The sequence below is a fragment of the Capsella rubella genome, unplaced genomic scaffold (assembly GCF_000375325.1).
Source record: "Capsella rubella cultivar Monte Gargano unplaced genomic scaffold, Caprub1_0 scaffold_4, whole genome shotgun sequence".
Classification (NCBI taxonomy): Eukaryota; Viridiplantae; Streptophyta; class Magnoliopsida; order Brassicales; family Brassicaceae; genus Capsella; species Capsella rubella.
The window spans coordinates 9,803,131-9,827,829 of record NW_006238920.1 but is presented as its reverse complement, the minus strand read 5'-3'; the positions used below and the strand labels follow the sequence as shown (position 1 = coordinate 9,827,829).

The 24,699-nt window shown below is 37.9% G+C and overlaps 9 protein-coding genes across 16 annotated transcripts; 4 read left to right on the top strand and 5 right to left on the bottom strand.

The window, feature by feature from the left end:
- Window positions 1-167: 167 nt before the first annotated feature.
- On the top strand, window positions 168-1,861 carry LOC17889831 (serpin-ZX). 2 transcript variants are annotated; one of them, XM_023785270.1, is made up of 3 exons: window positions 168-652; window positions 867-1,643; window positions 1,769-1,861. In XM_023785270.1, the coding sequence occupies exons 1-2, from the start codon at window positions 215-217 to the stop codon at window positions 1,605-1,607; spliced, it is 1,179 nt and encodes a 392-aa protein (XP_023641038.1). In that variant the 5' UTR covers window positions 168-214; the 3' UTR covers window positions 1,608-1,643; window positions 1,769-1,861. The 2 variants fall into 2 exon arrangements, with proteins under 2 accessions (XP_023641038.1, XP_006294366.1); XM_006294304.2 differs by having other exon boundaries at window positions 867-1,861.
- Window positions 1,862-2,054: 193 nt separating this feature from the next.
- On the bottom strand, window positions 2,055-3,406 carry LOC17889050. The gene is made up of 3 exons (XM_006295096.2): window positions 3,031-3,406; window positions 2,545-2,721; window positions 2,055-2,448 (listed from the first exon to the last, which is right to left on the bottom strand). Exons 1-3 carry the CDS (start codon window positions 3,094-3,096, stop codon window positions 2,224-2,226), a joined length of 468 nt encoding a protein of 155 aa, XP_006295158.1. The 5' UTR covers window positions 3,097-3,406; the 3' UTR covers window positions 2,055-2,223.
- Window positions 3,407-5,911: 2,505 nt separating this feature from the next.
- On the top strand, window positions 5,912-7,746 carry LOC17888459 (serpin-ZX). Its single transcript, XM_006296422.2, has 2 exons — window positions 5,912-6,371; window positions 6,796-7,746. Exons 1-2 carry the CDS (start codon window positions 5,979-5,981, stop codon window positions 7,534-7,536), a joined length of 1,134 nt encoding a protein of 377 aa, XP_006296484.1. The 5' UTR covers window positions 5,912-5,978; the 3' UTR covers window positions 7,537-7,746.
- A 1,020-nt stretch (window positions 7,747-8,766) lies between these two features.
- Window positions 8,767-10,467, bottom strand: LOC17889599 (protein BASIC PENTACYSTEINE7). The gene is made up of 2 exons (XM_006294878.2): window positions 10,332-10,467; window positions 8,767-9,795 (listed from the first exon to the last, which is right to left on the bottom strand). The coding sequence occupies exon 2, from the start codon at window positions 9,743-9,745 to the stop codon at window positions 9,056-9,058; it is 690 nt and encodes a 229-aa protein (XP_006294940.1). The 5' UTR covers window positions 9,746-9,795; window positions 10,332-10,467; the 3' UTR covers window positions 8,767-9,055.
- A 215-nt stretch (window positions 10,468-10,682) lies between these two features.
- On the bottom strand, window positions 10,683-12,647 carry LOC17887841. Its single transcript, XM_006293820.2, has one exon. It carries the CDS (start codon window positions 12,576-12,578, stop codon window positions 10,797-10,799), a length of 1,782 nt encoding a protein of 593 aa, XP_006293882.1. The 5' UTR covers window positions 12,579-12,647; the 3' UTR covers window positions 10,683-10,796.
- A 515-nt stretch (window positions 12,648-13,162) lies between these two features.
- Window positions 13,163-16,917, top strand: LOC17890437 (bZIP transcription factor 16). 6 transcript variants are annotated; one of them, XM_023784903.1, is made up of 14 exons: window positions 13,163-13,324; window positions 13,407-13,435; window positions 13,657-13,788; window positions 14,010-14,066; window positions 14,154-14,231; window positions 14,504-14,593; window positions 14,682-14,741; window positions 14,841-15,010; window positions 15,174-15,228; window positions 15,615-15,645; window positions 15,751-16,019; window positions 16,106-16,183; window positions 16,252-16,377; window positions 16,471-16,917. In XM_023784903.1, the coding sequence occupies exons 3-14, from the start codon at window positions 13,699-13,701 to the stop codon at window positions 16,591-16,593; spliced, it is 1,227 nt and encodes a 408-aa protein (XP_023640671.1). In that variant the 5' UTR covers window positions 13,163-13,324; window positions 13,407-13,435; window positions 13,657-13,698; the 3' UTR covers window positions 16,594-16,917. The 6 variants fall into 6 exon arrangements, with proteins under 6 accessions (XP_023640671.1, XP_023640669.1, XP_023640668.1 ...); XM_023784901.1 differs by having other exon boundaries at window positions 13,407-13,535; XM_023784900.1 differs by having other exon boundaries at window positions 13,407-13,573.
- A 205-nt stretch (window positions 16,918-17,122) lies between these two features.
- Window positions 17,123-18,478, bottom strand: LOC17890291 (dolichyl-diphosphooligosaccharide--protein glycosyltransferase subunit DAD1). The gene is made up of 5 exons (XM_006295199.2): window positions 18,329-18,478; window positions 18,159-18,206; window positions 17,590-17,677; window positions 17,464-17,507; window positions 17,123-17,376 (listed from the first exon to the last, which is right to left on the bottom strand). The coding sequence occupies exons 1-5, from the start codon at window positions 18,410-18,412 to the stop codon at window positions 17,293-17,295; spliced, it is 348 nt and encodes a 115-aa protein (XP_006295261.1). The 5' UTR covers window positions 18,413-18,478; the 3' UTR covers window positions 17,123-17,292.
- A 245-nt stretch (window positions 18,479-18,723) lies between these two features.
- On the top strand, window positions 18,724-22,440 carry LOC17889193 (probable inactive poly [ADP-ribose] polymerase SRO1). 2 transcript variants are annotated; one of them, XM_023785261.1, is made up of 7 exons: window positions 18,724-18,958; window positions 19,392-19,471; window positions 19,818-21,027; window positions 21,156-21,400; window positions 21,729-21,808; window positions 21,912-22,085; window positions 22,163-22,440. In XM_023785261.1, exons 3-7 carry the CDS (start codon window positions 19,916-19,918, stop codon window positions 22,268-22,270), a joined length of 1,719 nt encoding a protein of 572 aa, XP_023641029.1. In that variant the 5' UTR covers window positions 18,724-18,958; window positions 19,392-19,471; window positions 19,818-19,915; the 3' UTR covers window positions 22,271-22,440. The 2 variants fall into 2 exon arrangements, with proteins under 2 accessions (XP_023641029.1, XP_023641028.1); XM_023785260.1 differs by having other exon boundaries at window positions 19,392-19,495.
- An 8-nt stretch (window positions 22,441-22,448) lies between these two features.
- On the bottom strand, window positions 22,449-24,579 carry LOC17890384 (probable inactive shikimate kinase like 2, chloroplastic). The gene is made up of 8 exons (XM_006294322.2): window positions 24,315-24,579; window positions 23,878-24,068; window positions 23,582-23,776; window positions 23,416-23,477; window positions 23,266-23,332; window positions 23,067-23,185; window positions 22,801-22,977; window positions 22,449-22,713 (listed from the first exon to the last, which is right to left on the bottom strand). Exons 1-8 carry the CDS (start codon window positions 24,558-24,560, stop codon window positions 22,604-22,606), a joined length of 1,167 nt encoding a protein of 388 aa, XP_006294384.1. The 5' UTR covers window positions 24,561-24,579; the 3' UTR covers window positions 22,449-22,603.
- Between the last annotated feature and the right edge of the window lie 120 nt (window positions 24,580-24,699).

Here is a 24,699-nt window from a genome sequence, read left to right as displayed (position 1 = left end):
AATAAAAAGATATAGAGAGTCTTATAGAAGAAGTAAATAGATTTGGACCGTAAGATCAGATTCAATCATAACCATCCATTATGGAGGTGAACTTGTATATAAAGAGGTAGGATCCTTTGTTTGTAATCATCCAATCATTTGTAAACAAAATAAATTAAACACTTGTCTAAAGTTTCTCTCTAAGTAGCAAAAGTCCAACTTTTTATATTGAAAGATGAACGAGGAAGAATCATCGGAGAAACAATATGATATCCTCATGGACCTGAAAGATTCAGTCGGGAAGCAAAACGACATTGCTCTGAGGTTGACTCAGCACGTGATCGCCACTTCTACCGCCGGGAAACCCACGAACCTCGTCTTCTCGCCGGCGTTAATCAACGTCATCCTCAGTTTTATCGCCGCCAGATCTCCCGGAGCCACCGCAGACGGGATCGTCTCTTTACTTCAGGCTTCTTCAACCGATGAGCTTAACGCTGTCACCTCCGGGATCGTCACCACCGTCCTTGAAGACAGCACCGCTGATGGAGGCCCGACGATATCGGCAGCGAATGGCGTCTGGATCGAAAAGTCTCTCACAGTGGAACCTTCTTTCGGGGATCTCTTGGTGAATTCGTATAAAGCTGTTTTCCACCAAGTTGACTTTCGCAACAAGGTACTCTATCTCTTTTTGATTCGAATAAACCTAACTCCTTTATAAAGTTACTAGGGATTTTTATACTACACTAGCATTAACTTGCTTAGATTTAACATACTAACATGCTTGGACACTTAGACGACACTAGTTTGATGTGTGCATGTATATAAAATATTTTGTGAAATCAAATCACAGTTGTTGATAGCTCTTTCTGTTTGTTTGTTTTTGAAAGGCTGGTGAAGTGACTGAAGAGGTGAATTCATGGGTTGAAGAGCAGACAAAAGGACTCATCACTAATCTTCTTGCACCAAACTCTGCTTCTCCTCTGACTGATATCATATTTGCTAATGCCTTGTTCTTCAACGGAAAATGGGTTAAACAATTCGATCCATCTCTAACAAAAGATTCCGACTTTCACCTTCTTGATGGAACCAAAGTACGAGTGCCCTTCATGACCCATAGCTCATCGTTTGGATTCCATCTCGATGTTTACGAAGGTTTCAAAGTCCTCGATCTAGGGTACAGAGGAGCAAGACTCAAAGATTGTCGTGGTTTCTTGATGCAAATCTATCTCCCTGATGAGAAAGATGGGTTGCCCGCAATGCTGGAGAGATTAGCTTCTACTCGTGGATTCTTGAAGGAAAAAGAGGTCCTTCCTAGCCACCGGGCGTGTATCAAAGAACTCAAGATTCCAAGGTTTAAATTTGCTTTTGATTTCGAAGCCTCTAAAGCTCTCAAGACTTTGGGTTTGGAGGTGCCGTTGTCCACGATCGTCCACAAGTCTTGCATAGAGGTCGATGAAGTGGGATCGAAAGCTGCGGCTGCTACCGCATTAAAAAGTTGTGGAGGCTTTTTTCGAGCGCCAAAGAAGTATGACTTCGTGGCTGATCATCCTTTTCTGTTTCTCGTCAAAGAACACAGAAGCGGACTGGTTTTGTTCCTTGGTCAAGTCATGGATCCTTCTATGCATTAATTTGTGTCCAAAGTCTCCGAACTATACAATTTTTACGTACGCCCTCTTGACATAGTAGACTTTTTTTTTTTTTTTAATCCTCGCTGGTTTTAATTTTGGAAGAATATTTGATTTTTAGAACTTTCTAGTTATCTTATAGAGCTTTATGCCTTTATTTACAGGGTTCATTTTTATCCAATGCTTTTTATTTCGGATGCTTCAAGTGGATATATCATTTTCAATTTGTTTGTTTAGTACTTAATATTTTCTATTAATTGAGCTGTCACATATTCTACTAAAATCTTTAAATGGAGAGGATAAAAGAAAGAGAAAAACATAACTTTTATTTTATTTTTTTAGTTATAACAAAACACAACGTAGTTGTCATAATTTTTCCTAAACCAAATGGTTTATCGATAACAAGACACTACGTGTGATGCAAGCTACTGTATCAACTTCATCAGCCAATTGATGAAATTTAAACGGTCTGAATTACTTACGAAAGCATTGGCTACATAAAGTATCTTCAATGATCCACAAAAACATGAAATGGAAAAGTTAAGTATGTGACATTCACTATGATATGATTTTGTTCTTACACATAAAATGTAAAAAGAGTCTAGCCCAGCCCTGGTTCTTAGATACTACCGGATACTTTGCAATCTTCTAGTAGATTAAGCAAGTCGTGTTCGGGCGCACTGAGCGAAGGCAAGATCAGACGGTTAGTATTGCATAGGCTAGTCCGTGATGGAATTGTCACAGAAACATCAGATTCTTCATCCATCCCATCTTGCACGATCGCCAAATCACCTCGTCTCCTCATCGAAGAAGCCGTCACTCTCTCTTTCCAGAGTCTCCCGTCCTGTGATCATAAAAAGAGAGAGAGAGATAGTAAAGCACAATACAGAAACCAACTTTTTTTATTTTTCTTTTCTTGGAATTTTTTCAAGAATCATACATTGAGAATGGACGGCTCGGGGAGTGGACACTGGATTGGTTGATCATTGTCTAAGGGCTCCATTGGGTGATCGACCGGTTTAAACTCTGTTTCTACTTCGATCCCATGAGTTGAGACGTTTGAGGTGTTAGTTGAAGCAACAAGATCAGATCTTGGAGGCAATGTTTCCCTACCATCCTTGATCATATATAAGACAAGGTTCATGTCAACTGTATAGCTAGAAACCAAATTTATGGACGTAAAAGAAGCAAACACTTACTTATCAAGAAAAATATAGGATCTCAGATTCAAATATAGCTTGTAAACAGTTAAAGAGATAACTTATTTTTCTGGAGAGCTTAATAAACAAATACAAAAAAGAACCATCATACTCTAAGAAGGAATCTTTATAAACATAAAGCTCAAGCACGAATATAACATAACAAGATCCCCTGTTCCATATAACCTCTACTGGAATCAGACAAGCAAATAGAAAAGAGAGCTTACGATGGCACTCTGTGTTCTTCTATGGCTGCCTCTAACAACGGAAAATCTTGAGAAAATACCAACCATGCTGTTAAATTCGATTTTCACAATATTACTTGGATGAATCCTTCCTCCGTAATTGATCTTAACTTTGAATATTTCAAGATGAAAGAGACACAAAAGAAACAGTAGAAGAAAAGAAACTTGTCCTGAAGACGAAGAGTATAGATTCTCCAAAGCAGAAGACGAAAAAGCAGAGAGAGCCAACAACAAATATGGCTTCTTGAAATCTATAAGAATATAGCAGTAGTGGACTTTCTCAGCTTTAAAGCCTTTAAGCTTTGCTTGGAATGAACATATTCTCTCTCTGTTATTATTATGGCTTCTTTCTTTTGGTCTCCTCAAGTTTTATTTTCTTACTTCCAACTTTGAAAAATATATGCAAGTTGTACTATTATTGATTGATGATTCATCGCCTTATAGAAAATGAAATAAATTCCCTTATTGGAAAATGACAAAATTTTCTGGTTCAGCTAATATTGTTCTTTTCAAATTAAAGTAATTTATTCAATTCACAACCAGAAAGCTACAAAAAATCAACTGTAATAGACGGATTATTTATTTAATATGACTATAATAAGATTAATTAAGTTATTTTAAACCGGCTTAATGTTGTAGTGTACGTATATCTAGGTAGTAACTAATTTGTCGTTTTTCTTTTTTTTTTTCTTGATTGGGACTTTGGGAGTATTAGAATATAAGTGAATAACTAATTCAAGGGAAACAAACAATAGAAAGAATATTATTCTAATCATCTAATGCTACGTAGTCAAATCCCGATTTACTTATTTAATTTCTTATTTATTATCCTAAACCTTACCTAAATCTCCCCTAACCTTTTGGTCTGTTGTGAACTTTTTGCTCTGTTGAGAATCATCAAAGACCATTCGACATAAAAATGTTTTTTTGAGTCCTTAAGTTTACTATATATCCATCCTTGCCCAAGATCAGTCGAAAGCACCGTACCATCAGAGCCAGCAGTAGTGGCAAAAATGCCATATATGCACCTTATAAAAATACACAGCTCAAACTATAAAGTTATCCCTCACCATTTTGTTTTACAATCTAATACTATAGTTTCAAGCTGTTGAAGGTTCAAGACGACTACATAAGAAATAGTATATTTTACAATCTTAGTTTAAGAAACAACCAAAGCCATGGAGCTCAAAATTTATAAGATAGTTGAAATCCTTTGATATAACTCATCTCCATCCATCTGTCATTTGAATGTGAAGTTTTTTTTGGATCTCCAAAGCCAAACAGTTTTATCAGCAAACAAATCTAAGAGGATGTTATTGGTTTATGATTTCAATAGAATTTTAATGACTTTACATGTTATTTAAATTTTGTTGTTATACATTCAAGACTTTGTTAAATTCTTGTAAAGTTTGTTGTTATTAGTTCGTGATATGTAAAAAAAATCATTTAAAATCTTAATAAATATGTAGTTATTGGAATCATAATTTTATAAAATCAATAAAAGTTTTATGTTATTCAACTAAAAGTAAAAGAATCCAGGATTGTTAATGAATTTAATTATTATGTTATTGGTTTATGATTTTATACATTTTCTTCACAAAATAAAGTCATACAAATATGATGTAAAAAAAAAATAGTCATAAAAATAGAAAAATTGCTTTGGGAGACTTTACAAGATTATAGAAAAAATAGACTATAGAAAACTCTCTAGCAATCCTTTACAATCTATAACTTAAGGGGGGTTATTGGGAGATTGATTTTAAAAGAGTTTGTGGATTTCAAAAGTTTAGAAATTTTAAGATTCTAGAAAAGATTTGTTGATTCTAAAATAATGTTTACCCAGACTTTTAGGGCGGGTTATTGGGAGAATGACTTTTAAAGATTTTTAGAGTTTAAGATTCTATTGTTATTGGTGTACGGATTATTAGATTCTTAATAAAATCTCTTGTTATTGGTGTATGTATTTTGTAATTCTATTTAAAATCCTTTGTTATTCAAAAAGTTGAGTATTTATTGATTTTCCAATTCTATCAAATTCTAGTGTTATTGGTTTAATGATTCCTTACATATTTAGTCATTAAAAACAACTTTCAAAATACTGCAATTATCATAAGGATTTGTAAAGTCTATCATATGAAGAATCTATTAAACTCTAAAAATCTGGGTGAACATTATTTTAGAATCAACAAATTTTTTAAGAATCTTAAAATCTCTAAACTTTTGAAATCCACAAACTCTTTTAAAATCAATCTCCCAATAACTCCCCCTTAGAGTTTAATAGATTCTTCATATGAGAGATTCTACAAATCCTTATGATAATTGCAGTATTTTGAAAGTTGTTTTTAATGACTAAATAGGTAAGGAATCATTAAACCAATAACACTAGAATTTGATAGAATTGGAAATCAATAAATACTTAACTTTTTGAATAACAAAGGATTTTAAATAGAATTACAAAATACATACACCAATAACAAGAGATTTTATTAAGAATCTAAGAATCCGTACACCAATAACAATAGAATCTTAAACTCTAAAAATCTTTAAAAGTCATTCTCCCAATAACCCCCTCTTATTCAATTTCTATGATTTTATTGACATCATCACAATTCTTTTAATTATTATTAGGATATACAGTATTCTTTTTTTTTAATGTTAAGAAGAAAAAAAAGGAAAGAAATCAATCAAACCAAACAAATGAGGTAAAATCAATCATTATGTAAATTAGATCAATGACAAAAAAAAAAGAGGAAATAGAGTAGAAATTAGAAGTGAAAGTATTTGGAAATATATAATTATAATAACTCTATAAATAGGGTTATTGTGTTGAGAGGTTTGTTCAACACACATACGTAAAAAGAACAGAGGAGAAAGAAGAAGTGGTTTCAGAGAGAATCCAAATTGGTCAAACTTACTCACCGTAAAAAACAATGGGACTGCAAAAATCAGTAGGGAGACAAAACGACATCGTTCTGAGGTTGGCTCAGCACGTGATCGCCACCACCGCCGCAAAAACCTCCAACCTTGTCTTCTCTCCGGCGTTAATCAACGTCATCCTCAGCTTTATCGCTGCCAGATCTCCCGGAGCCACCGCAGACAAGATTCTTTCTTTACTTCAGGCATCTTCGACGGATAAGCTTAACGCCGTCTCCTCTGAGATCGTCACCGCCGTCCTCGCCGATAGCACCGCCACTGGCGGACCGATGATCTTGGCAGCTAATGGCGTCTGGATCGACAAGACTCTCTCTGTCGAACCTTCTTTTAAGGATCTCCTGGAGAATTCGTATAAAGCTGCTTTCAATCGAGTTGACTTCCGCACCAAGGTACGTCTTCTTTGATCCAAATAAACCTAACTACTCTATAGAGATTATACTATACTAACATTTACGTGCTTAGACGATGTAACATAGTGACTGAAATGCTTATACGTAACATAGTAACATGCTTAGACGTTTCCCTAATGAGATTTAGACAAAAGGCTTTTGTGTAAAAATCATATTAGAGATGCTAGTGTAACCTAATTCCCTTACATCTTCTCCAAATTTATATCTCCGTCAGTTCAACCTGTATATGAATATGATCATTAGGCAAACAACTTGGCTAAATTACTGGTTTATATATAGAATTACATACTAGGGATTATATAGAATACTAACATGTTACGATGATTAGTCAAGTCACAAGGTTTAATTGGTGAAATCAAATCACAGGTGTTGATAGATTTTTCTGTTTGTTTCTTTTTAAAAGGCTGATGAAGTGACAGAAGAGGTGAATTCATGGGTAGAAGATCAGACAAATGGACTCATCACTAATCTCCTTGCACCAAACTCTGCTTCTCCTCTGACTGATGTCATATTTGCTAATGCCTTGTTCTTCAACGGAAGATGGGATAAAAAATTCGATCCATCTCTAACAAAAGATTCCGACTTTCACCTTCTTGATGGAACCAAAGTACGTGTGCCCTTCATGACCCGTGACACCTTCGGATTCCATCTCGATGTATACGAAGGTTTCAAAGTCCTCAATCTACCGTACAGAGAAGGAAGTGATGAAGAAGACTGTCGTTATTTCTTGATGCAAATCTATCTCCCTGATGAGAAAGATGGGTTGCCTGCAATGCTGGAGAGACTAGCTTCTACCCCTGGATTCTTGAATGACAAAGAGACCATTCCTAACCACTGGGCGGATATCAAAGAACTCAAGATTCCAAGGTTTAAATTTGATTCTGATTTCGAAGCCTCTGAAGCTCTCAAGGCTTTGGGTTTGGAGGTGCCATTGTCCAAGATCATCCACAAGTCTTACATCGAGGTTGATGAAGTGGGGTCGAAAGCTGCAGCTGCTGCCGCAGTAATTGGTATTGGCTGTTGTGGTCCTGCCCCAGAGAAGTATGACTTCGTGGCTGATCATCCTTTCCTCTTCCTCGTCAAAGAATACAGAAGCGGACTGGTTTTGTTCCTTGGTCAAGTTACTGATCCTTCTCTGCATTGATTCTTAAGGCCAAATTAAAGTCTTGTTATGCATTACTATTAACTTCGCTTTAGTCCTAAATCTTTTTTTTTTCTTTTTTTTTCTTTCTCTCTTTAATAGACCACCTCCATCCATTAAAACCCTTTAAATAGTCGTTGGACCTCGGGGTCAAGCCACTAGTTTTATTTATTTATTAAATTGGTATGTTTTTGCTGAATTTGACTTGATTTATAATATGCTGACCAAATTTGACTGACATGCAAAATTGTTTTGGGGCCAATTTCGTGAATACTGCTTCCCGACTCTGTAGCAAAATTCAAGGGTTTTACGTTGGAAGTTGCAAGTGGTTGTGCTAGAAACTAACGAATTATTACTAGAATGATAACTAAGATAAGAATCTTAACTCTGTGATTCAACTAACCTTAACTCTGTGATTCGACTAACCATCATTTCATTTACGACATGAACTTCACCAATCGTCAAACTAAACTATTCGGGTCATGAAGCCTCATCGAAGATTATGTGTCTTTGTAGATACTCAACTGCCTATGTTGTAACAAGTGATCCTCAATGTCTTCTAATCTACAAGGAGATGCTGGCAGCAATTGATGTAATCTCTGAAAGTTCATTAGCCGGGGTACGAACCATGTCCTCTTTTTTATATAATTTCGGATCAGTTGACACCTGGCTGCTAACTGAGTTTCTTACTGCAGATCTTCTACTTTCTTTGTCTGTGGGATCTTCTAATAATATGATACTACTCTACTAGTTTTATTATATGTATATCTACAAACAACCTATTATTACCCAAGTTCATGCCTTTATGTGTATTCACCAGTGTTGGGATTTTTGCAGAATATATATACCTCTATTTCAGAGGAAATAGATAAAAGGATAGAGCAAATACAGTACTCCCAATATACAGCCTCGTAGAAGGTTTGATCATACCATCTTACTACCAATGCAATTGCCGTTGTGCCATTGTCTGCGATAGAACTCTATTGTATAGTTTTGTGTAGTGTTGTACTGTTAAAAGTCGTAGTGGCAAAAGAGATAATGTGTTGTATTAAGTTTATGATTCAACATTTTGGGGGTAAAATGTAGAAAGATTATGTTTCCAGTGTCATATCTGTTTTGGAGTGTGATAATTTTAACCGATGGCCAAATGCACTGATAAAACCATCTTTGCTTTTATGGCCAAAAGAGCCAACTTGCAAGGAGGAATGAGCAGAAATATACCAATTTGCTGAATCGAAAGAACCTTAGTTAAACTTAATCGATCCACGAAGTCTCCTACTTTTAAGGCACCCTAGAGAGAATTCATGTTCAAATTCAACCAAACATCTTTGCAGTACCAAAAAACATTCCACCTAAAGAAAAAATAAGTGTCGTCCTATTGATCATAGACACTGAATCTTCTTTATGTTTTCATAGCCACTGCGGAACATATATACTAAAAGGCTGAGACTGTAAAAGAACCTACAAGGAGACCACAAAAGCTAATACTGTATCTAAAACCAAACTCAACTAATGAAACTGACTACTTGATGGTCACAAACTTGTTAGTACCGTGTCTGGCCCAATGGTTCTTGAGATCAACAGGGTGAGAGAGATTATAGCCTTCGCCAGCAAGCCTCACAAGGAGTTTGACATAAGCACCATTGCTCATTTTTCTTCCAGCAAGACGAGCTCCGGGTCTTGTGGTGCTCATAGGTAGTGGGTATGTCGATATGCTGATGGTACAACATGAGGATTGCCAACCGCCCATGCCCCATTTGTAGCAAACCCTTGAAACGCCTGTACATGAACATACAGGAGGAGGAACCTCGGAAGTATCGAAGCTTGAAATGTCAATGTTGATGTCCAGATTCTTTTTCTCACGTTTTGTTTCTGGTATGCTCGGTGTTTTCTTTGATTTGTCTGATGTAGCACGTTTCTTCCTTGGCGTTTTTGGCTTCAGAGCTTTCGAAAGAGACTGATTTGTGGACTTCTGTTCCACGGATTCCACACCGTTTCTGTAATCTACAGTGATAGGATGAGACAAACGAGACTGAGGCACCATCATACTTTCAACAGGACTTGCTTGAGATACTTGAGAAAGATCAACCCCTGTGGTATTTGGAACGGCGATATAGGAATGAAACCAATTAGCATTAGACGTACGCAAGCCTGCGTCCTTGTTTGCCTTTGAAGCAGACAACATCAGGTTTTGTGAAGGAAATGAATTCATCTTGATAGCAAGTTTCAGTGGAGAGAGATCACACGCTCACGTTGCTGTTCCTACATCATTTAAAAAGCAGATAAGATAAGCCAACATTTCCAATCAACAGCTGAAACTTACATTATAATAAGCAAGACATAGATCCACCAGCAAGAGAGCTACATGCTCTTTACAATGCCTTTAATAGGGATATTACAGAGAACATAATCTTTAGTTTTCTTCCGGGAAAATTACTCAGTTACAAAGGTTTTACAAGACATAATCTGATATGTATATGCCTAATTAAGCACACATACTTGATCATTGAAAACCCAGATAATCAGACCACAGTTATACACATCTAAAGCTTATAGATTACACACGTAGAGGAGAAAAGTTTCTGCTTTTTAGATTGTTTTGAGTGAAAATTGGAAAACCCAAAAGAGTTCACGAAAGAAGAATCAAGACCCATAAGCGGAAAATCTTAACTCGCAGCTATAAACCATGCAAAATCAAAACCTTTGACTAGGATTCCATAAGAATCATAGCCAGAAACAGAGTCGAAACGAAAAAAAGAGTGATCTTTCGGCGCAAACAAGAAAAACGTCAGACTTACCAGTGGTGTGATACACTTCACCTCTACGCTCGCTCCACTCCGCGCACTTTCTCTCAAGACCTTTGGTGGACAAAGTAATTATTTTTTAGGTTTTAAGAATTTCTAGGGCTCACCGAACTTTAATTAAAATCCGTTTCCTTTGCCCCATAATGTAATATATAAAATTAAATGTTGGTAATTTAGGTTTTGCCACTGCGATTTTTCTTGAGAAATTTGGTAATATGTATAACGCTATTTTATTTTGAGCTTATCTTTTGCAATTTATAAACTTGTGGAAAAGCCTTTGGGCACTTGTGACATTTAGTGTGTACATATAGGTTTGGCAATATACAACTAATGAACTTAATAACATAGTTTCTAAACTAAAATTATTAAATTAGACAAATATTGACATGAAGTGTTTGTTTCTCTTTGTCACGATGATGAGAAACAGACACAGAAACATAAACAAAAATTGTCTATTCATTAAGTGGCAGAAACCAAATCAGGAGGAACAGAAGCAAGGTCAAGCACCCAACACTCTTTCAGGTCAGCTCCAGATTCATCTTCAGGCAGCTTCTTGGCCGGAATCTGATGAGAGAGCAAGGCCGTAACATCGTCTTTCTCGATCCACTTGACTGCATTATACCCGTAATCCCGTCTCTTGAACAAGTTGCTACAGTCGTTGACCTTCTCCAAATATGCCACACTCAAGCCATATGCATCGGTATACATCGTCAAGCACACAACAATCTCATAGCGTCTGGTCTTTCTTCTCTGAAGAGCTGGATTCGTCTCTGAGTAGACGGCCCAAACAGAGCCTTTCCTGGGATATATTTGGTATACTTCTCGTGCAGCCCTTTCGCAGTTGACAATGTGAGAGAATGGTTTCACTTGTTCAACCAAAGCTTTCACTGAAACTCGGAACCTCCCACAAGGCATATGAGAACTGATCTTCATCCAAGAGATCAGTTTCTCGCTCTCAAAATCCAACCAGCTGATCCATACCTTAAAAGGGTTCAAAGAAACCACTTCATTGACCAAACAGTAACTCCGAGGCATATTTTCATCACCACCATCATATATCGCCCAAATCTGCCCTTTCTTGAAGCTCCTCGGCATCCTGTCCTTATCAAAATCATATAGTTCGAAATCCTCGTCTTCCCTGTACATTTCTTGGCTTAATTTACCATGATTCCTCTTCCTTTCAACCCGTGGCACATATCCTAAATCTACTATCTCAGTTAACACCTTGTGGTTAGTCGTCGGCTTCTTTTTTATGTTCTTCCTATTCTTTGAAGCTTCTCGTTTTTCATTCTCCTTGGTAGTCCTCATCTCCCTCAAAGTCTCAGTCATGGGGACATCACCTGAAGATCGCTCCTGTGTTTCCCTTCCCATGTTTTCTTCTCCAGTACTATCGTTCTTAGTGATCTTTGGCTTCTCCTTTGATTTTTTTCTCCTGATCACCGATTGCATTTCTGCCAAAGTCATCATCCCTTCATCTTCTACATCCAACACGTCAGATACATTCATAGTTTCTGCTCTTTCCTCTCTCATCTTCTCTGTCTCACTCCCTCTTCTAAGACTTTCACTATCGTCACCAGAGCGCTTCTTCCTCCTACTATATGTTATTATCTTGGAAGCACAAGTTCCAGTCTCACTTCTATCTCCACCCTCTTCTTCCTTCTCAGCTTCCTTTGCCTCAAAACTATTCTTACAAGCAGGACACATCAAATTTTGCCCTAAATACTTCCTACCAAACTTATGCACCGAGCTACAACCCGAACATACTGTTGAAAATGTCGACGTTTCATCATCATCATCACAACCACCGCTACCCATTTCCCCCTGAATCCTAATCCTCAACTTCATATCATACTCAGTCCTTCTAACCTTATCAGAGAAAACCCTAAAAGCCTCATTCAAAAGCTTAAATCCTTCCTCGCACCCCGCGTACGGATTCTTATCAGGATGCAACACTAAAGCTAGCTTCCTATACTGTTGTTTTATGGTATTGATATGAGAGAAAGGCTCTACCTTTAGAACCTTATACCATTCCGGCAGACCTCCTGCGGTGTCGGCGGCAGAGATGATGATCTCGAAAGCAGTGACCATGGCGGAGAAACCTTCCGTGTTCGGAGACAAGCTGAGAGCTTTCCGCGCATGATTCAGGGCCGACATAAAATCACCGGAAGTAAAACTCGATTCCGCTAGGGTTTTGTGGTGCATTGCTTCCTTTTCATTATCTGACTCTGATTCCGATGCCATTGCAGTGTAGACGGAGACGCAAGACACGGAGAGACGCCTTCAAAAGGAGCTCCGACTTTGAAAGAGGGCTAAAGGGAGCTCTCTGAGTTTATTCTTTCTTTGATTCCTCACCCTAGTCTTTTTATTATTTTTCTTTCTTACCCTCTTATTTCTTGAAAAACTCTCTTGTGTCTAATAGTTTTTTTTGTGAAGTTACACAAGATTTTGGTATTAAATGTGTCTAATAGTGTTACATTGAAAATATATATATTTTTTTTTTAAATTAGAAAACCTTTGAAATATGAATATGAAAAAATACTTTGGAAATCTAATGCATAAGCTTATTGTTCATAACATTTTCAAAATACACTTTGGAAATCTACTTTTTCCGTGTATTTACTTACTATTTAGGAACTTACAAGAGAGAAGATACCTTTTTTTTTGTTCAATCGAGGAAAAATATCTACTTATTAATTTTGTCAATTTGTGTGGGTTACAAACCTATTGAGAGGCTTAACATGGGTAAAGTTAATAAATAAGATATAAAGAAGGGGTTTTTATAAAAACACTTAATTTAGACAAAGAAGCAATTTTTCTTCCTCGTGAACTCCACGCCCCCTTTCTTCTCCGTCAGAAAACACAAAACAATCAGCCAATTTTTCTTGGTCAAGACATTGAATGTCTCAATCTCTGCAAAATTGAGCTCGGAGATTCAGACAGCATCTCAAGTTTGTGCTCTGAGTTTTCAGACATTTTCCAGTCCTTAGGTATTTTCTGTCACACCTTTAAGTTTGTATATTTGGAGTTAGATTTTGGCGTTTCTGTTCTGAATTCAATTGAGTTTTCTAGGGTTTCTGTTGACACTGCTGGCTTTTGTGGTATCGTGTCTCCCGGCACCGACATTGTTACCTGTTTCTGCACTAAGCATTTTAGCTGTTGAATTATCAATAGTGTATTGGTCAACGATCAGTAGGAGAAGTTTGGAACCAAATCTCGAACATCTTATTAGCTGAAATGTTGAATTGTTGGATGTGATTGGGTTACACATGAGTAGATCTTGTCGTGAGTGAGCTTATTATAGCTGACTTTTGTCTCGCAGGAAGCTCTCAAGGGTTGTTTTTAGAAACTAGGGAACGTGATAATGGCTAGCAGCGAGAATATTGAGAAATCGAGTAAGGAGAAGGAACCTAAAACACCGCCTTCTTCTTCTGCTGCTCCTCCCGCTTCACAGGTTTGCATTTGCCCCCTCCTCTGCTTCCAATTTTTTTAAAGATGACCCTTATATATAAAAAAAAGGATAACAAATCCCATGACTTAAGGTATCAGAAGCCAGAATTAGAAGTAAGATACTAGAAAGGAAATATAAATATTTTCAAAAACTAAATTTCAGCTAATCGTGATTTTGTTTCCCTATCAGTCATATGTTATAGTTGGAATATTCTGTGTTTGTAGGAACCTTCGTCTGCTGTGAGTGCTGGCATGGCTACTCCAGATTGGACTGGTTTTCAGGTCTAAAACATATTCCTCTGTCTATTGATCTGTGGTCTGTTTAGCTGTTTTCTATGGATGTGATAATTATGGATTTCTTTTTGACAGGCATATTCTCCTATGCCGCCACCTCATGGTTATGTGGCTTCAAGTCCCCAACCTCACCCTTATATGTGGGGAGTTCAGGTAAACTGGCTTATATTTATCGTTTTTTATCAGTGATATCGATTTTCAGATGCTGGATAGTTGCAAATGACTTATTGACTTTTCTTTTTTGGAATTATTGGTGGGGGTTTATTATCCTTGAGTTAATACTTGCATTTGAAATTGATACTTGCATGCTTGGGGAATCGGTCTTGTTCGGAGTCAAGATTTACCCCTATTCAAAAAAAAAATTAGTTCAGCTCTTTATCATCGTAGCTTTGATTTATTGCTGAGTGCGTTATCTACTTTTACAGCATATGATGCCTCCTTATGGAACTCCGCCTCATCCGTATGTTGCAATGTATCCCCCTGGTGGCATGTATGCACATCCTTCAATGCCTCCGGTACTACCATTGATATTTGATATGAAATAGACGGGTATTGAAATGGTGGCTGCTAATCATATCTTTAACATGTTCTATTCTGTATCAGGGTTCTTATCCATATAGCCCTTATGCTATGCCTTCTCCAAATGGAATGACCGAAGCTTCTGTGAGTTTGCGTCCCATAATTTTTCGTTGTGTGTTCCGCAAATGGTCTTTGCTACCTTTGTTTATTGTAGGATCATAACTGAGAGATGATTATATCCAGGGCAATAGTACAGGCGGCACTGAGGGTGATGGTAAGCAATCTGAAGTGAAGGAAAAATTACCCATCAAAAGATCAAGGGGAAGCTTGGGAAGCTTGAACATGATTACAGGAAAGAACAATGAACCTGGGAAAAACTCGGGAGCAGCAGCTAATGGAGCTTACTCAAAAAGGCATGTAACATGCTTGTTTTTATCCAGTTTATTGGACACATGGTTTCTATCATAGGATTTTGATTATGTATGGGCTAGGACCTCTTCTGGACTTATGCTTTGCTTCATTATATAATATTCATTCCCTGATTTCTCTAAGATTGTTAGAATTTTTTGGTTTCAGTGGGGAGAGTGCTTCTGATGGTTCAAGTGAAGGAAGTGACGGAAACTCTCAAAATGTAAGTTTTGGAAAGCTATCAGCATCCTTTTTTAGCATTTTTTTTGTCGGTATGCATTCATTCTGGCAACCATGTTGAGATGAGGCACTGTTTCATGGAAATTATTTAGTTTGTCGACTCTGCAACTGGGAAATTAACAAATTTGTACGCTAAGAACCCAGCATGAATCTGAAATTAGATTGACCTATTCATTTCCTTGGATTTTTAAATTCCGTGAATGTCGCTTGCACTTGTGATATGCACATTACCATACTAAACCTATCAGTTTACACCTTCACTTATAGTCGGGGTTGAAAAGTCTTAGGGAAATTCCCTCTGCCTATAAGAGTGAAGAGTTCCCATGATAATTATGACAGTGGTTCTGATTTACTTTGCAATCCTTGTAGGACTCAGGATCTGGACAAGACGGAAAGGATGGTTTGTATATGATACTCTCTTTTTCCTTTCATTACTATCATGTGACTCAACATCGAGAAAGCTGCTAACCGGAGAGTGCTTTATTGTTTTGCAATTCAACTGAAGCAGCATCTGAGAATGGTGGTACTGCTAATGGTCCCCGAAATGGAAGTGTTGGTACACCTCTTCTACCGGTGAGTCAGACCGTGCCAATAATGCCAATGACAGCTGCAGGTGTTCCAGGTCCACCAACAAATTTAAATATTGGGATGGATTATTGGGGTGCGCCTACTTCATCTGCTATCCCTGGAATGCATGGGAAAGTATCTACACCAGTTCCTGGAGTTGTTGCTCCAGTCTCGCGAGATGGTGGTCATTCACAACCCTGGTTACAGGTTTGTGCCCACCTTTCTTCCCGAATTTCTACTCAAATTCAAATTGCTTTTGTCCTCAAACTCGGAGTTGTTTGTCTTATAATTAGGACGATAGAGAACTTAAGCGACAGAGACGGAAGCAGTCCAATAGGGAGTCTGCACGAAGATCCAGGTTGCGTAAACAGGTACTAAACATCCCTTAGATTGCTTGTGAACAAAAATTATTGACACTGAAGAAGTTTTTGTGGTCCAGGCCGAATGTGATGAGCTGGCCCAACGCGCTGAGGTGTTGAATGAAGAAAACACAAATCTCAGAGCAGAAATCAACAAGCTCAAAAGCCAATGCGAAGAGCTCAGCGCTGAGAACACCTCTCTTAAGGTAAAGAAAGTAAACTTTGCCCCCCCCCCCCCCCAACTTTACATCAGACACAGTCAGTGAAACTCTCATTTCCTCTATTCTTTGTTGTTGCAGGACCAACTTTTATTATTCCCTCCACTTGAAGGCATGAACATGGAAAAAGACGGCCAAGGACCAGACACCGATCAAACAGGTGGCGAAGAGCGAAAGGTTGATTGTTACAAAGACTCAACGTGAAAAAGACATACAGCAAAATCAATTCCTAACACAGGTATAAAAAGTAGCAGCAGCAGCAACAACAACCTCCGTGGTTCATTGCTAACACATGGTTGTAGGATTTTAGATTTTCAGAGATCGATTGGTTCGGAATAGCTCTTTAGCTTTCTTGAGGGTTGCGGTCCAGTGTGTGTGTATGTTACTAAATTAGATTTTGGGAGAAAAATTTCCCTTCTTTTAATGGTTTACTACTTGCAGAAGTGAATTATAGGCAATGTGCTTCTCTGTATCAAATTTTTACCCTTTTCTTTTTGTTTTATTAGATTTTTTCGATTTGTTTTTCTTGAGCGTCACTTGATGGATGTGTTTGTTTATCTTAAGTGTGCAAACATTAACAAATGAAGTTAGTAAGCTGAGCATTTATGTATGCTGGTGAATGGTGATGTGCTTAGTCATGCCTCAGAAGCTTCAATCATAATTAGATTTCATTTCGATTCTTGAATCATTTTTTTCTGTCACTTTTGCGTGGATGTTAAAAGTGGCCGTGGGGTTGGCTTTATCACTCAGAAAATCGGATTAACAAAGCAAGCTCTATACATAAAGACTAAGATGTTGCTCCGATAAATTTCAAATGTCTGAACTAGATTTTGTAAAGTGTGAAAGAAACTGTAGTAATTGTTCTAAAAAAGCTCATGAGATAGATTAAGTCCAGAAGAGGGGTTATCCGAGGAAGTTTATGATGATCAGGTGGAGGACTATGTTGCAGAGAACAAAATCAGCAAAAGCTCGCTCTGGTGCTAAATCCTGCAATATACAGAAGGAATGTAAATATGAATACCTGTCTTCTGAGGACACATTGTGGAAGCCCTAATGGATTGCTGTAGAGTTTACCTTAAATTCCTTGTTTTCTTTGTTCACTTGAATCCGGAGGCAGACTAAAACGTGTGAAATAGATTGTTATCTCAGTATCCAGATAGAAAACAATCTTGTATGTTACGGAAAACACATTAAACTCACCAGCAAGAACTGCTGTTCCGATACAGGAGAGAACTCCTGAGAGAAATGAGTTGAAAGGAAACGATCCAACAAGAGCCATGTAAGCAACCTGCTCAATCACAGAATTCAACACACTTAAACCCGATTCTTTAATAAGAAAAACAGAGAATCAACACTGTTTATCAAGAAACTCCGTGGAATCTACATGAATCAAGAATTAAGCAACAAGAGATGGTTAGTTTCTTGACTTCAATAGCTTGTGCTCTTATATTGTAAATAAATAAAAAACAGAGCAAACATGGCAACAACAAAGAAATGGATGCTATAAAAATGAACCCACATTGGAAATCAAGTATATTAAACTGGAGTGTCTTTTCTAGTTGAACCGTGAAGTTCATAGATAACATTTCTGAATCCACATATCAATACAATCGAAACAATGTCGATAAACCCAAAGATTTATGATTTCAACCAAATTCTCGTAGCTTATGAAAATTACAACTCATAAAATCTGGTATCACCATACATCTACGAATCAAAAAGCAGGGATCTAGAGCCACAGTTGAAGCAGGGAAGGAGTTTTAGAGTACCTGGATCAAAGCTGTGAAGACCGCGAAACAAACATACATGTCGATGAGCTGAGAAAACGAATTCAAACAAGATACATTAAGGTGATCCCAATTACAAACCAAATCCGACAAATATCTAATGATGATCCATCTATACAAGACAAGATCAGAACGAGATGAGAATGGTAAACCTTGAGATTCGTTGGCGTAGCAACATAAGCAGAACGAAGAGAGCGGAAGAGATCCTGAGCATCCTTCGTGGTCGATTTCACCATTTCTTCCGAGAGCTAACAACAACAACAACAACACACCACTCTCGTGCTTCTTCTTCGCGACTCGAGAGTCTGGCTTGATTAGCTAATAAAAACGGGCTTTCATTGTTTGGGCCGAAGCCCATACTAGTCTAAATTTTTAAAACGGTGCTGTTTATTATTTCATAGAGATACAGGCCGTGTTTGACCGGGTCAGAGGTGATGATACATCAGAATTGGGCTTTGACGTACAAAAAAAAAGAAGTGAAGAAACATGTAAATTTGTGTGTATTGTATGCCTAAACGATTAGCTTTTTGTCAAAGAGTAGACAGACAAATCCCCAGGACCGCCGACTTAGATTATTTCGCCGCAGAGAATAAAGTATATATATATATATATATATTTATATAAATGGCTCGTCTTCTTCTTCTTCTTCTTCCAAACAGTAGTTTCTTCATCGTCGCCGGTTTAGGGTTTTCGTTGTTCCAGCAGTCTTCTCTGACCTTTGTCTCCTAGTTTGCTCTTTCAGAAAGCCCTTGCCTTGCGATCAATCTACAGAGTTTGATAAGGTTTTGGCTAAATGTTCGTTTTTTTAGTTTATATGTGTTGCTTCTTGATTTTAATCTATGATTATGTGAAATTATGTGTTGCTCTTTTAGTCGAAATTGTTTTGTTCTTATTTTGGGGTCAATTCATGGGTTATTGTGTTATAAGCAATTTTTTTTAGGGTTTTCGCAATTAGCTGAAATGTTTAATTTTTAAATTGTTCAATATTTAAATAATAATTAAATGTTCCTGCTTTTGAAAATGTGTTCCGAGTTATGTTCTGCTTTTGTTTAAAGTCTTGTCCGATGACTTGTCTAAGCTTCTGCATAATCTTGTGGACTTTTTGTTATGTATCATGTATTCACCTAGACATGATAAGAGAGCTTTGTCTTGACAGCTTTTGATACCCTTGTTATATGTAAGTTTAAATTTCTAGTTTTTTGGCTTTTCGTACAGACTTGGCATTTGTGAACATCGAAGAAAGCCAGTGACATCTATTCTCTGATCACTTTTATTTCTCCAAGATGAAAACAAATGTATGTATCAGGTGCTACAGCCGGGTAAGTCTTGAGTTTTCTGATGAGTTATTTTATTCTGCAGTTTTGCACGCTTTATGGATTTCTTTGTTCTTGCATGTTTTTTTTACTTCACTGTGTTGTAAGACCCTTTCTATTTCCTCTGTCTTTTGACGGGGTTTATAGCAGTTTCTTTTTGTGATATGGGTTATTGCATGATGCTAGTCTTCTGATTTTATGTTAATCTGTTGAATTATGAGATTATTTCCTTGTGAACCCTTCTTTTGATATTTGTATATGTTTTATTTTATATACAGTCGCTGCAGTTTTGTCTTTCGATATCTGATGCACACTTTTCTTCTTGCAGTTTTACACGATGCTGTTTATGAGTTGCCATCCTTAGGACTTCTAGAGTAGTTGGCTTTCTATTTAAGGTTATAGGTTTAGCGTTGTTACTAAATAGAAATGGAAACCAAAATCGTCAAGGTATCGGATAGTAGTTTTAAAGATGGACTTGGGAAAAAGAGAAAGCATCCGGGGAACTATACTGCATATGATTCTGGAAGGTCATATGCGAAGCTGCAATGTGTGCTCTCACCTAACAGTTCCACCCAAAAGCTTGAGAAAAGGAGAAAACCGGATGGTGAAAACAAAGTTAGTGTTTCTGAGAACCACGTTGGGAAGTCTTTGGTCAGATACTACTCCTATTTTAAGAAGACTGGAGTGCCAAAGCGTGTAATGTTCTATGAGAACGGTGAATGGGTTGATTTGCCTGAGCATATTATTTGCGACATCAAAAATGATCTTGAAGCAAAAAGAGCTGCAATTGAGTTCAAATGGTGCAGTCGCCATTATGTCCTGGATTTCTTGCACATGTATCGACTAGACTTGGAAACCGGTGTAAAAACCCAGCTTGCTTGGATTGATATTGCTGGCAAATGCTTTTTTCCTGAAAGTTATGACAACCTTGAAAGGGACTGCTGCAATCATATCTGTGGGGAAGATCCAGAACGATGTGATCAACGTGAGATCAAGCTGCACCTTCAAATTGATGTCAGTGGTGGGGAGTTACCGAGGCTGAACTTGAATGAGGTCAGTGACGAGTCTGGTGACAATATGGATGATATTCAAGTTTTTCAGAGATCTTCAAATGGGCAAGATGACGAGGCATCAGAGGATAGCTGCAGTCGTGAGCTTGATAATGCTGTTGAGAAATGGGACAAAGCAGAAACTGATCAATTCTCTGGTGTCAAGCCTGCGGAGGAGCAACTTGATAAAGATGCTGTCAAACAAATGTTTGCTCTAGGTACTGCCACTCTAGGGCATGTAGAGTTGCTTGATGTGTATCAGATTTCAAGCGAGATTTCCCAAGCTCGTCTATCTCTTTTCCAGAAGCAAGCTGACATCACTAAGAAACACCGAGGAGATGCGAACATTAGATATGCATGGGTTCCTGCGAAGAAGGGAGTGTTACCTGCAGTTATGATGCATGGACTTGGAGTGGGTGGAGCATTTATTAAAAAGTCTATGTATGGTGTTGGGATTCACTTAAATGCTGCAAACTCCCCTTATTTCAGGTTTTAACTCTCTCCTCTATGCCTGTTGCCCTCTCATTTAACCTGCCTTATGTTATTTTTGTTTTCCAATTTTTAGTTCATTTTTTTTTTGGTTCTCTCTAAGTACATGTGAAAGATATTGTTTACAGTGCTAGATACTGTGATATTGACGAAAATGGTGTGCGGCACATGGTTTTGTGCCGTGTAATAATGGGGAATATGGAGCCTCTTCGTGGTGATAATGCTCAATTCTTTACCGGTGGAGTAGAGTATGATAATGGTGTTGATGATGTCGAGAGTCCGAAGCATTATCTTATCTGGAACATGAATATGAACACTCACATTTACCCAGAATTTGTAGTTAGCTTCAAGCTGTCTGTCCCCAATGCTGAAGGTGATTACAATTTGTTCTTTCTCCCAGATCTCCTTCCAATACTAAACAAAAGTTGCCATAAAATATAATTTTCATCAAAATCAACTGATGACGCATTGAATGGGAGACAGCTTATAGATCTTGCTGAAGATCAGCTTTTTGGATCCTAAAATTTTCCTCTTAGAAAAGGATCCACTTAGTGTCACCTTGTGACCTCTGGGGGTGATAGCACACTTCATCATCCCAATGGTCCAGTGAGATATTCATGGCTAATTTAAATGGGTATTTCGACCATCACATTTTGTTTTCTGCAGTATTCGAAACTGGATGACATGTAATATTTGTGCAGGGAATAAGCTTGCTACTACTCAGAGTAAACACGAGACTTCAGGGCTCTCCGTGGAAGGAACCAAAGGTTCTCCCTCACATGTAAGTTTAATTTTTACCTGAGGAGGTTCCCCTTTTCAAGGAGTCAGTTTGTATATTTGATCGGGACACAAACCAGTAATGTGGCTTGTTTGTATCAAAGCAGGATCCAGGAAGGTTATCAAATGGAGGTTCAGGGAGCGAAAAGAATAGTGCCAGTTCCAGCAGTAAAAGGCCCAGATCTTCCCTGATGCCTTTCCCTTTGCTATTCAATGCAATCTCAAGCAAAATTGCCCAGAAAGACATGGACTTGATTATTGTTGGTTACAAGGAACTTAAGGTAAAGTTTTGAACTATTTCTTTTACCCTTATGTCAAGATTATCAAATTATTTTACTGATTCTATGTGTTGTTGCAGGAGAAGAAGATATCAAGAATGGATTTCTATAAGAAGCTACGAGTGATTGTAGCAGATGATGATCTGCTGAAAGCCACCATAACAGGCCTTCAAAGGAGTTTGGGTTAGAGTAATGTGTCGACTTCTCTTTGCTGTCGTGAAACCTTTATAATTAGATTAAGACAAACCTGACTTGCTCTTTAGGAACTTACTAGTATTGTTATGATTCCTTTTTCTGAAACTAGTCTCCATTGTTCTGATATTCCTTATTTCAAATCAAAGAGTCTTATTTTGATCAACATCTTGGTTCTGTGAAAGGACCCTTTATTCATCAGCTTGAAGCTATTGGCAGTCAAAAACTCAAATCGTCCCATATACAACTTCTTTTACAAAAAAATTTACCAACGACGATGACAACAATATTAAAGATTCATCAAGAAGAAGAGCATGTTTTGAAACTGTTTATGTAAACTGTGGATGAGCTCCGGTGTCAGACGACGGATCCCATCCTGGAGGCTTTATATTGGGCCAATCGCCACGGCACCCCAACCGTATGTACAAACTCTTATTACCTTAAATAGCATAAACGAGACAGTTAAACTCAAAACGTTTACCAGATTAAACCATCAACTTACAAATGGGTTTCTTCTGTCTATTACCTGGAAGTCCCTTGTCTGAGATGATCAGTTGCTTAAGTGCACTCAATGATGCCTGAGCCACGCTCTTGGCATGCGTCGGGTCCCAACCTTGGAGCTTCACCACCACGTCTGCGTTTGAATACCCTATTTCCCTCTCTTGCTTGTTTCGCCTTGCTTCTTCTTTAGCTGATTCTTCATCTGCATTCAGAACCAATCTTGGATGTGTAAGCAATGATTATCAGTCTGTTTCCAAGGGTCACTTCAAAATGAATGTCGAGAGAATATACCTGTGGCTTCAGTCTGTGATACCCAAACAGTAAACCCGGAGTAAAGATGTCTCCACTGATCGGCTCTCCCCGCAGCTCCATGTTTACCTCCCAAAGTTGAGACAACAGTGCGCACATGGCTGCAAAGCCATGTAGATTGGTGGGCAAATTTTAAATATAGTAGCTGAAAACAGATTGAACACTAGATATGACTTTTTACCTGCTCAAGCTTTCCAATACTGAACTCTCTGCTTCAGCTACAGAATCCGGCCCTTCTGCAAGAATCCCTAAAATGGAGAAATATATATGGTCTTGAGAAGGTAGGAACATTTGTTGTAAGACAACGATCATGATCCAAAAGCAGACTCACAAGAATCGATTGTTTGCTTGGAAAAGCTTTCCAGCAACTCCTTTGAGTCTAAAGGACTGTACCTGCACAGATCATATCAACTATATCAGACTCTGAAAAGTTCCTCACAAAAAACTATTCATACTGAGCTCCTGAATGACAGGCTGAGAGGAATCTGAATTCATACCCAAGGCCAACTGCTAGCTCACGAGACACTTTTTGGTTGATTTCAGTTGAATCTCCCACGATGTAGATTGATGCACCTTTAAGAAGTTGCATCATTCCTGCAGTCAAAGATTCCCAAGATTCAACAATATCAGGCCATTTCAATTCCCCATCCACCTTTTTCATGTTCACAACCAACTGATCTTCGTCTATGTACCTGTTCTGGATAAAAACAAAAACTTCAGCCCTCAAATAAAATGTCACACGCTACAAAAAGTCAAAACTAGTCATGTAACACAACATTTACGCGTAGCTAACCATATTGTTTCAGAGGGCATAATCTTCTCAAAGAGCTGGTTAGTCTCTAGAAGTGTAATCAGCAACCCGTTCCGCTTTTCTTTAACGGCTAACGATGTTCCATCTGCGTCTACAGATATATCCTTTGGAGAAAGTATCTCACCAGTCTTCAACCTCAATCTTAACTCCACCTCTTTGCCACCATCCGTGAACTGCATCATATAATCTCAAAACTGATTTCAATTTTACTCTCCTAAATTCTACAGATATATACAAATAAGCATATGATCATTGGTATAACGATTATCAATTGATACGCATTTTTACTACATCATTCTCCAATTTAATCACTGACACTCATACACCAGCAACTAGCGTCGCAGTTGAAATGTAAAACCAGATTGATTCAGAAACCATTTGAATCAAAACAAACCGAGGCGTAAAATGCAGAAACTGACCTCATAATCGATTGTGCTAGTGGATACGGCGGATAAGCAGGTACATGAGAAGCTATTGAACCGATCGGCGGTAACATTCTGAGAGAACCGCCGGGAGCTGCGGCTTTGAATTCCCCTGAAAACGCAAGGTGAGGAGCGTATCCGACTCGGAGAAAATAAGGAAGCTTGACCAGTGATAGGGTTTAGGGAAGGAGAGTAGAAGATTGTAGAAGCCAAAGCAGAAGCAGTAGAAGCAAAAGCAGCCATAGCTGATGATTTCAAACTCTGCTTGGACAAAAGTATTACGCGGATAAGGGAAAGAGACGAATACCGATCGCTTTAATGGGCCTGGGTCAGTAATATTGCCTTCAGTTTTAGGCCCATATATTACTGTGATGAGCCCACG

Coding starts and splice junctions, on each gene's coding strand:
- LOC17889599 (XM_006294878.2), bottom strand. CDS start 9,745: ATGAATTCATTTCCTTCACAAAACCTGATGTTGTCTGCTTCAAAGGCA.
- LOC17889831 (XM_023785270.1), top strand. CDS start 215: ATGAACGAGGAAGAATCATCGGAGAAACAATATGATATCCTCATGGAC. Junction 653..866: donor AAGTTGACTTTCGCAACAAG/GTACTCTATCTC, acceptor TGTTTTTGAAAG/GCTGGTGAAGTGACTGAAGA.
- LOC17889050 (XM_006295096.2), bottom strand. CDS start 3,096: ATGGTTGGTATTTTCTCAAGATTTTCCGTTGTTAGAGGCAGCCATAGA. Junction 2,722..3,030: donor GAAGAACACAGAGTGCCATC/GTAAGCTCTCTT, acceptor TATATGATCAAG/GATGGTAGGGAAACATTGCC. Junction 2,449..2,544: donor CCGAGCCGTCCATTCTCAAT/GTATGATTCTTG, acceptor TTATGATCACAG/GACGGGAGACTCTGGAAAGA.
- LOC17889193 (XM_023785261.1), top strand. CDS start 19,916: ATGGAAACCAAAATCGTCAAGGTATCGGATAGTAGTTTTAAAGATGGA. Junction 21,401..21,728: donor GTCTGTCCCCAATGCTGAAG/GTGATTACAATT, acceptor ATATTTGTGCAG/GGAATAAGCTTGCTACTACT. Junction 21,809..21,911: donor CCAAAGGTTCTCCCTCACAT/GTAAGTTTAATT, acceptor GTATCAAAGCAG/GATCCAGGAAGGTTATCAAA.
- LOC17890291 (XM_006295199.2), bottom strand. CDS start 18,412: ATGGTGAAATCGACCACGAAGGATGCTCAGGATCTCTTCCGCTCTCTT. Junction 17,678..18,158: donor TCTTCACAGCTTTGATCCAG/GTACTCTAAAAC, acceptor GTGATTGAGCAG/GTTGCTTACATGGCTCTTGT. Junction 17,508..17,589: donor CGGAACAGCAGTTCTTGCTG/GTGAGTTTAATG, acceptor CACACGTTTTAG/TCTGCCTCCGGATTCAAGTG.
- LOC17887841 (XM_006293820.2), bottom strand. CDS start 12,578: ATGGCATCGGAATCAGAGTCAGATAATGAAAAGGAAGCAATGCACCAC.
- LOC17890437 (XM_023784902.1), top strand. CDS start 13,699: ATGGCTAGCAGCGAGAATATTGAGAAATCGAGTAAGGAGAAGGAACCT. Junction 14,232..14,503: donor CTTATATGTGGGGAGTTCAG/GTAAACTGGCTT, acceptor CTACTTTTACAG/CATATGATGCCTCCTTATGG. Junction 14,594..14,681: donor CACATCCTTCAATGCCTCCG/GTACTACCATTG, acceptor ATTCTGTATCAG/GGTTCTTATCCATATAGCCC.
- LOC17888459 (XM_006296422.2), top strand. CDS start 5,979: ATGGGACTGCAAAAATCAGTAGGGAGACAAAACGACATCGTTCTGAGG. Junction 6,372..6,795: donor GAGTTGACTTCCGCACCAAG/GTACGTCTTCTT, acceptor TCTTTTTAAAAG/GCTGATGAAGTGACAGAAGA.
- LOC17890384 (XM_006294322.2), bottom strand. CDS start 24,560: ATGGCTGCTTTTGCTTCTACTGCTTCTGCTTTGGCTTCTACAATCTTC. Junction 23,186..23,265: donor GTATTGGAAAGCTTGAGCAG/GTAAAAAGTCAT, acceptor ATGGCTTTGCAG/CCATGTGCGCACTGTTGTCT. Junction 22,978..23,066: donor ATCACAGACTGAAGCCACAG/GTATATTCTCTC, acceptor TTCTGAATGCAG/ATGAAGAATCAGCTAAAGAA.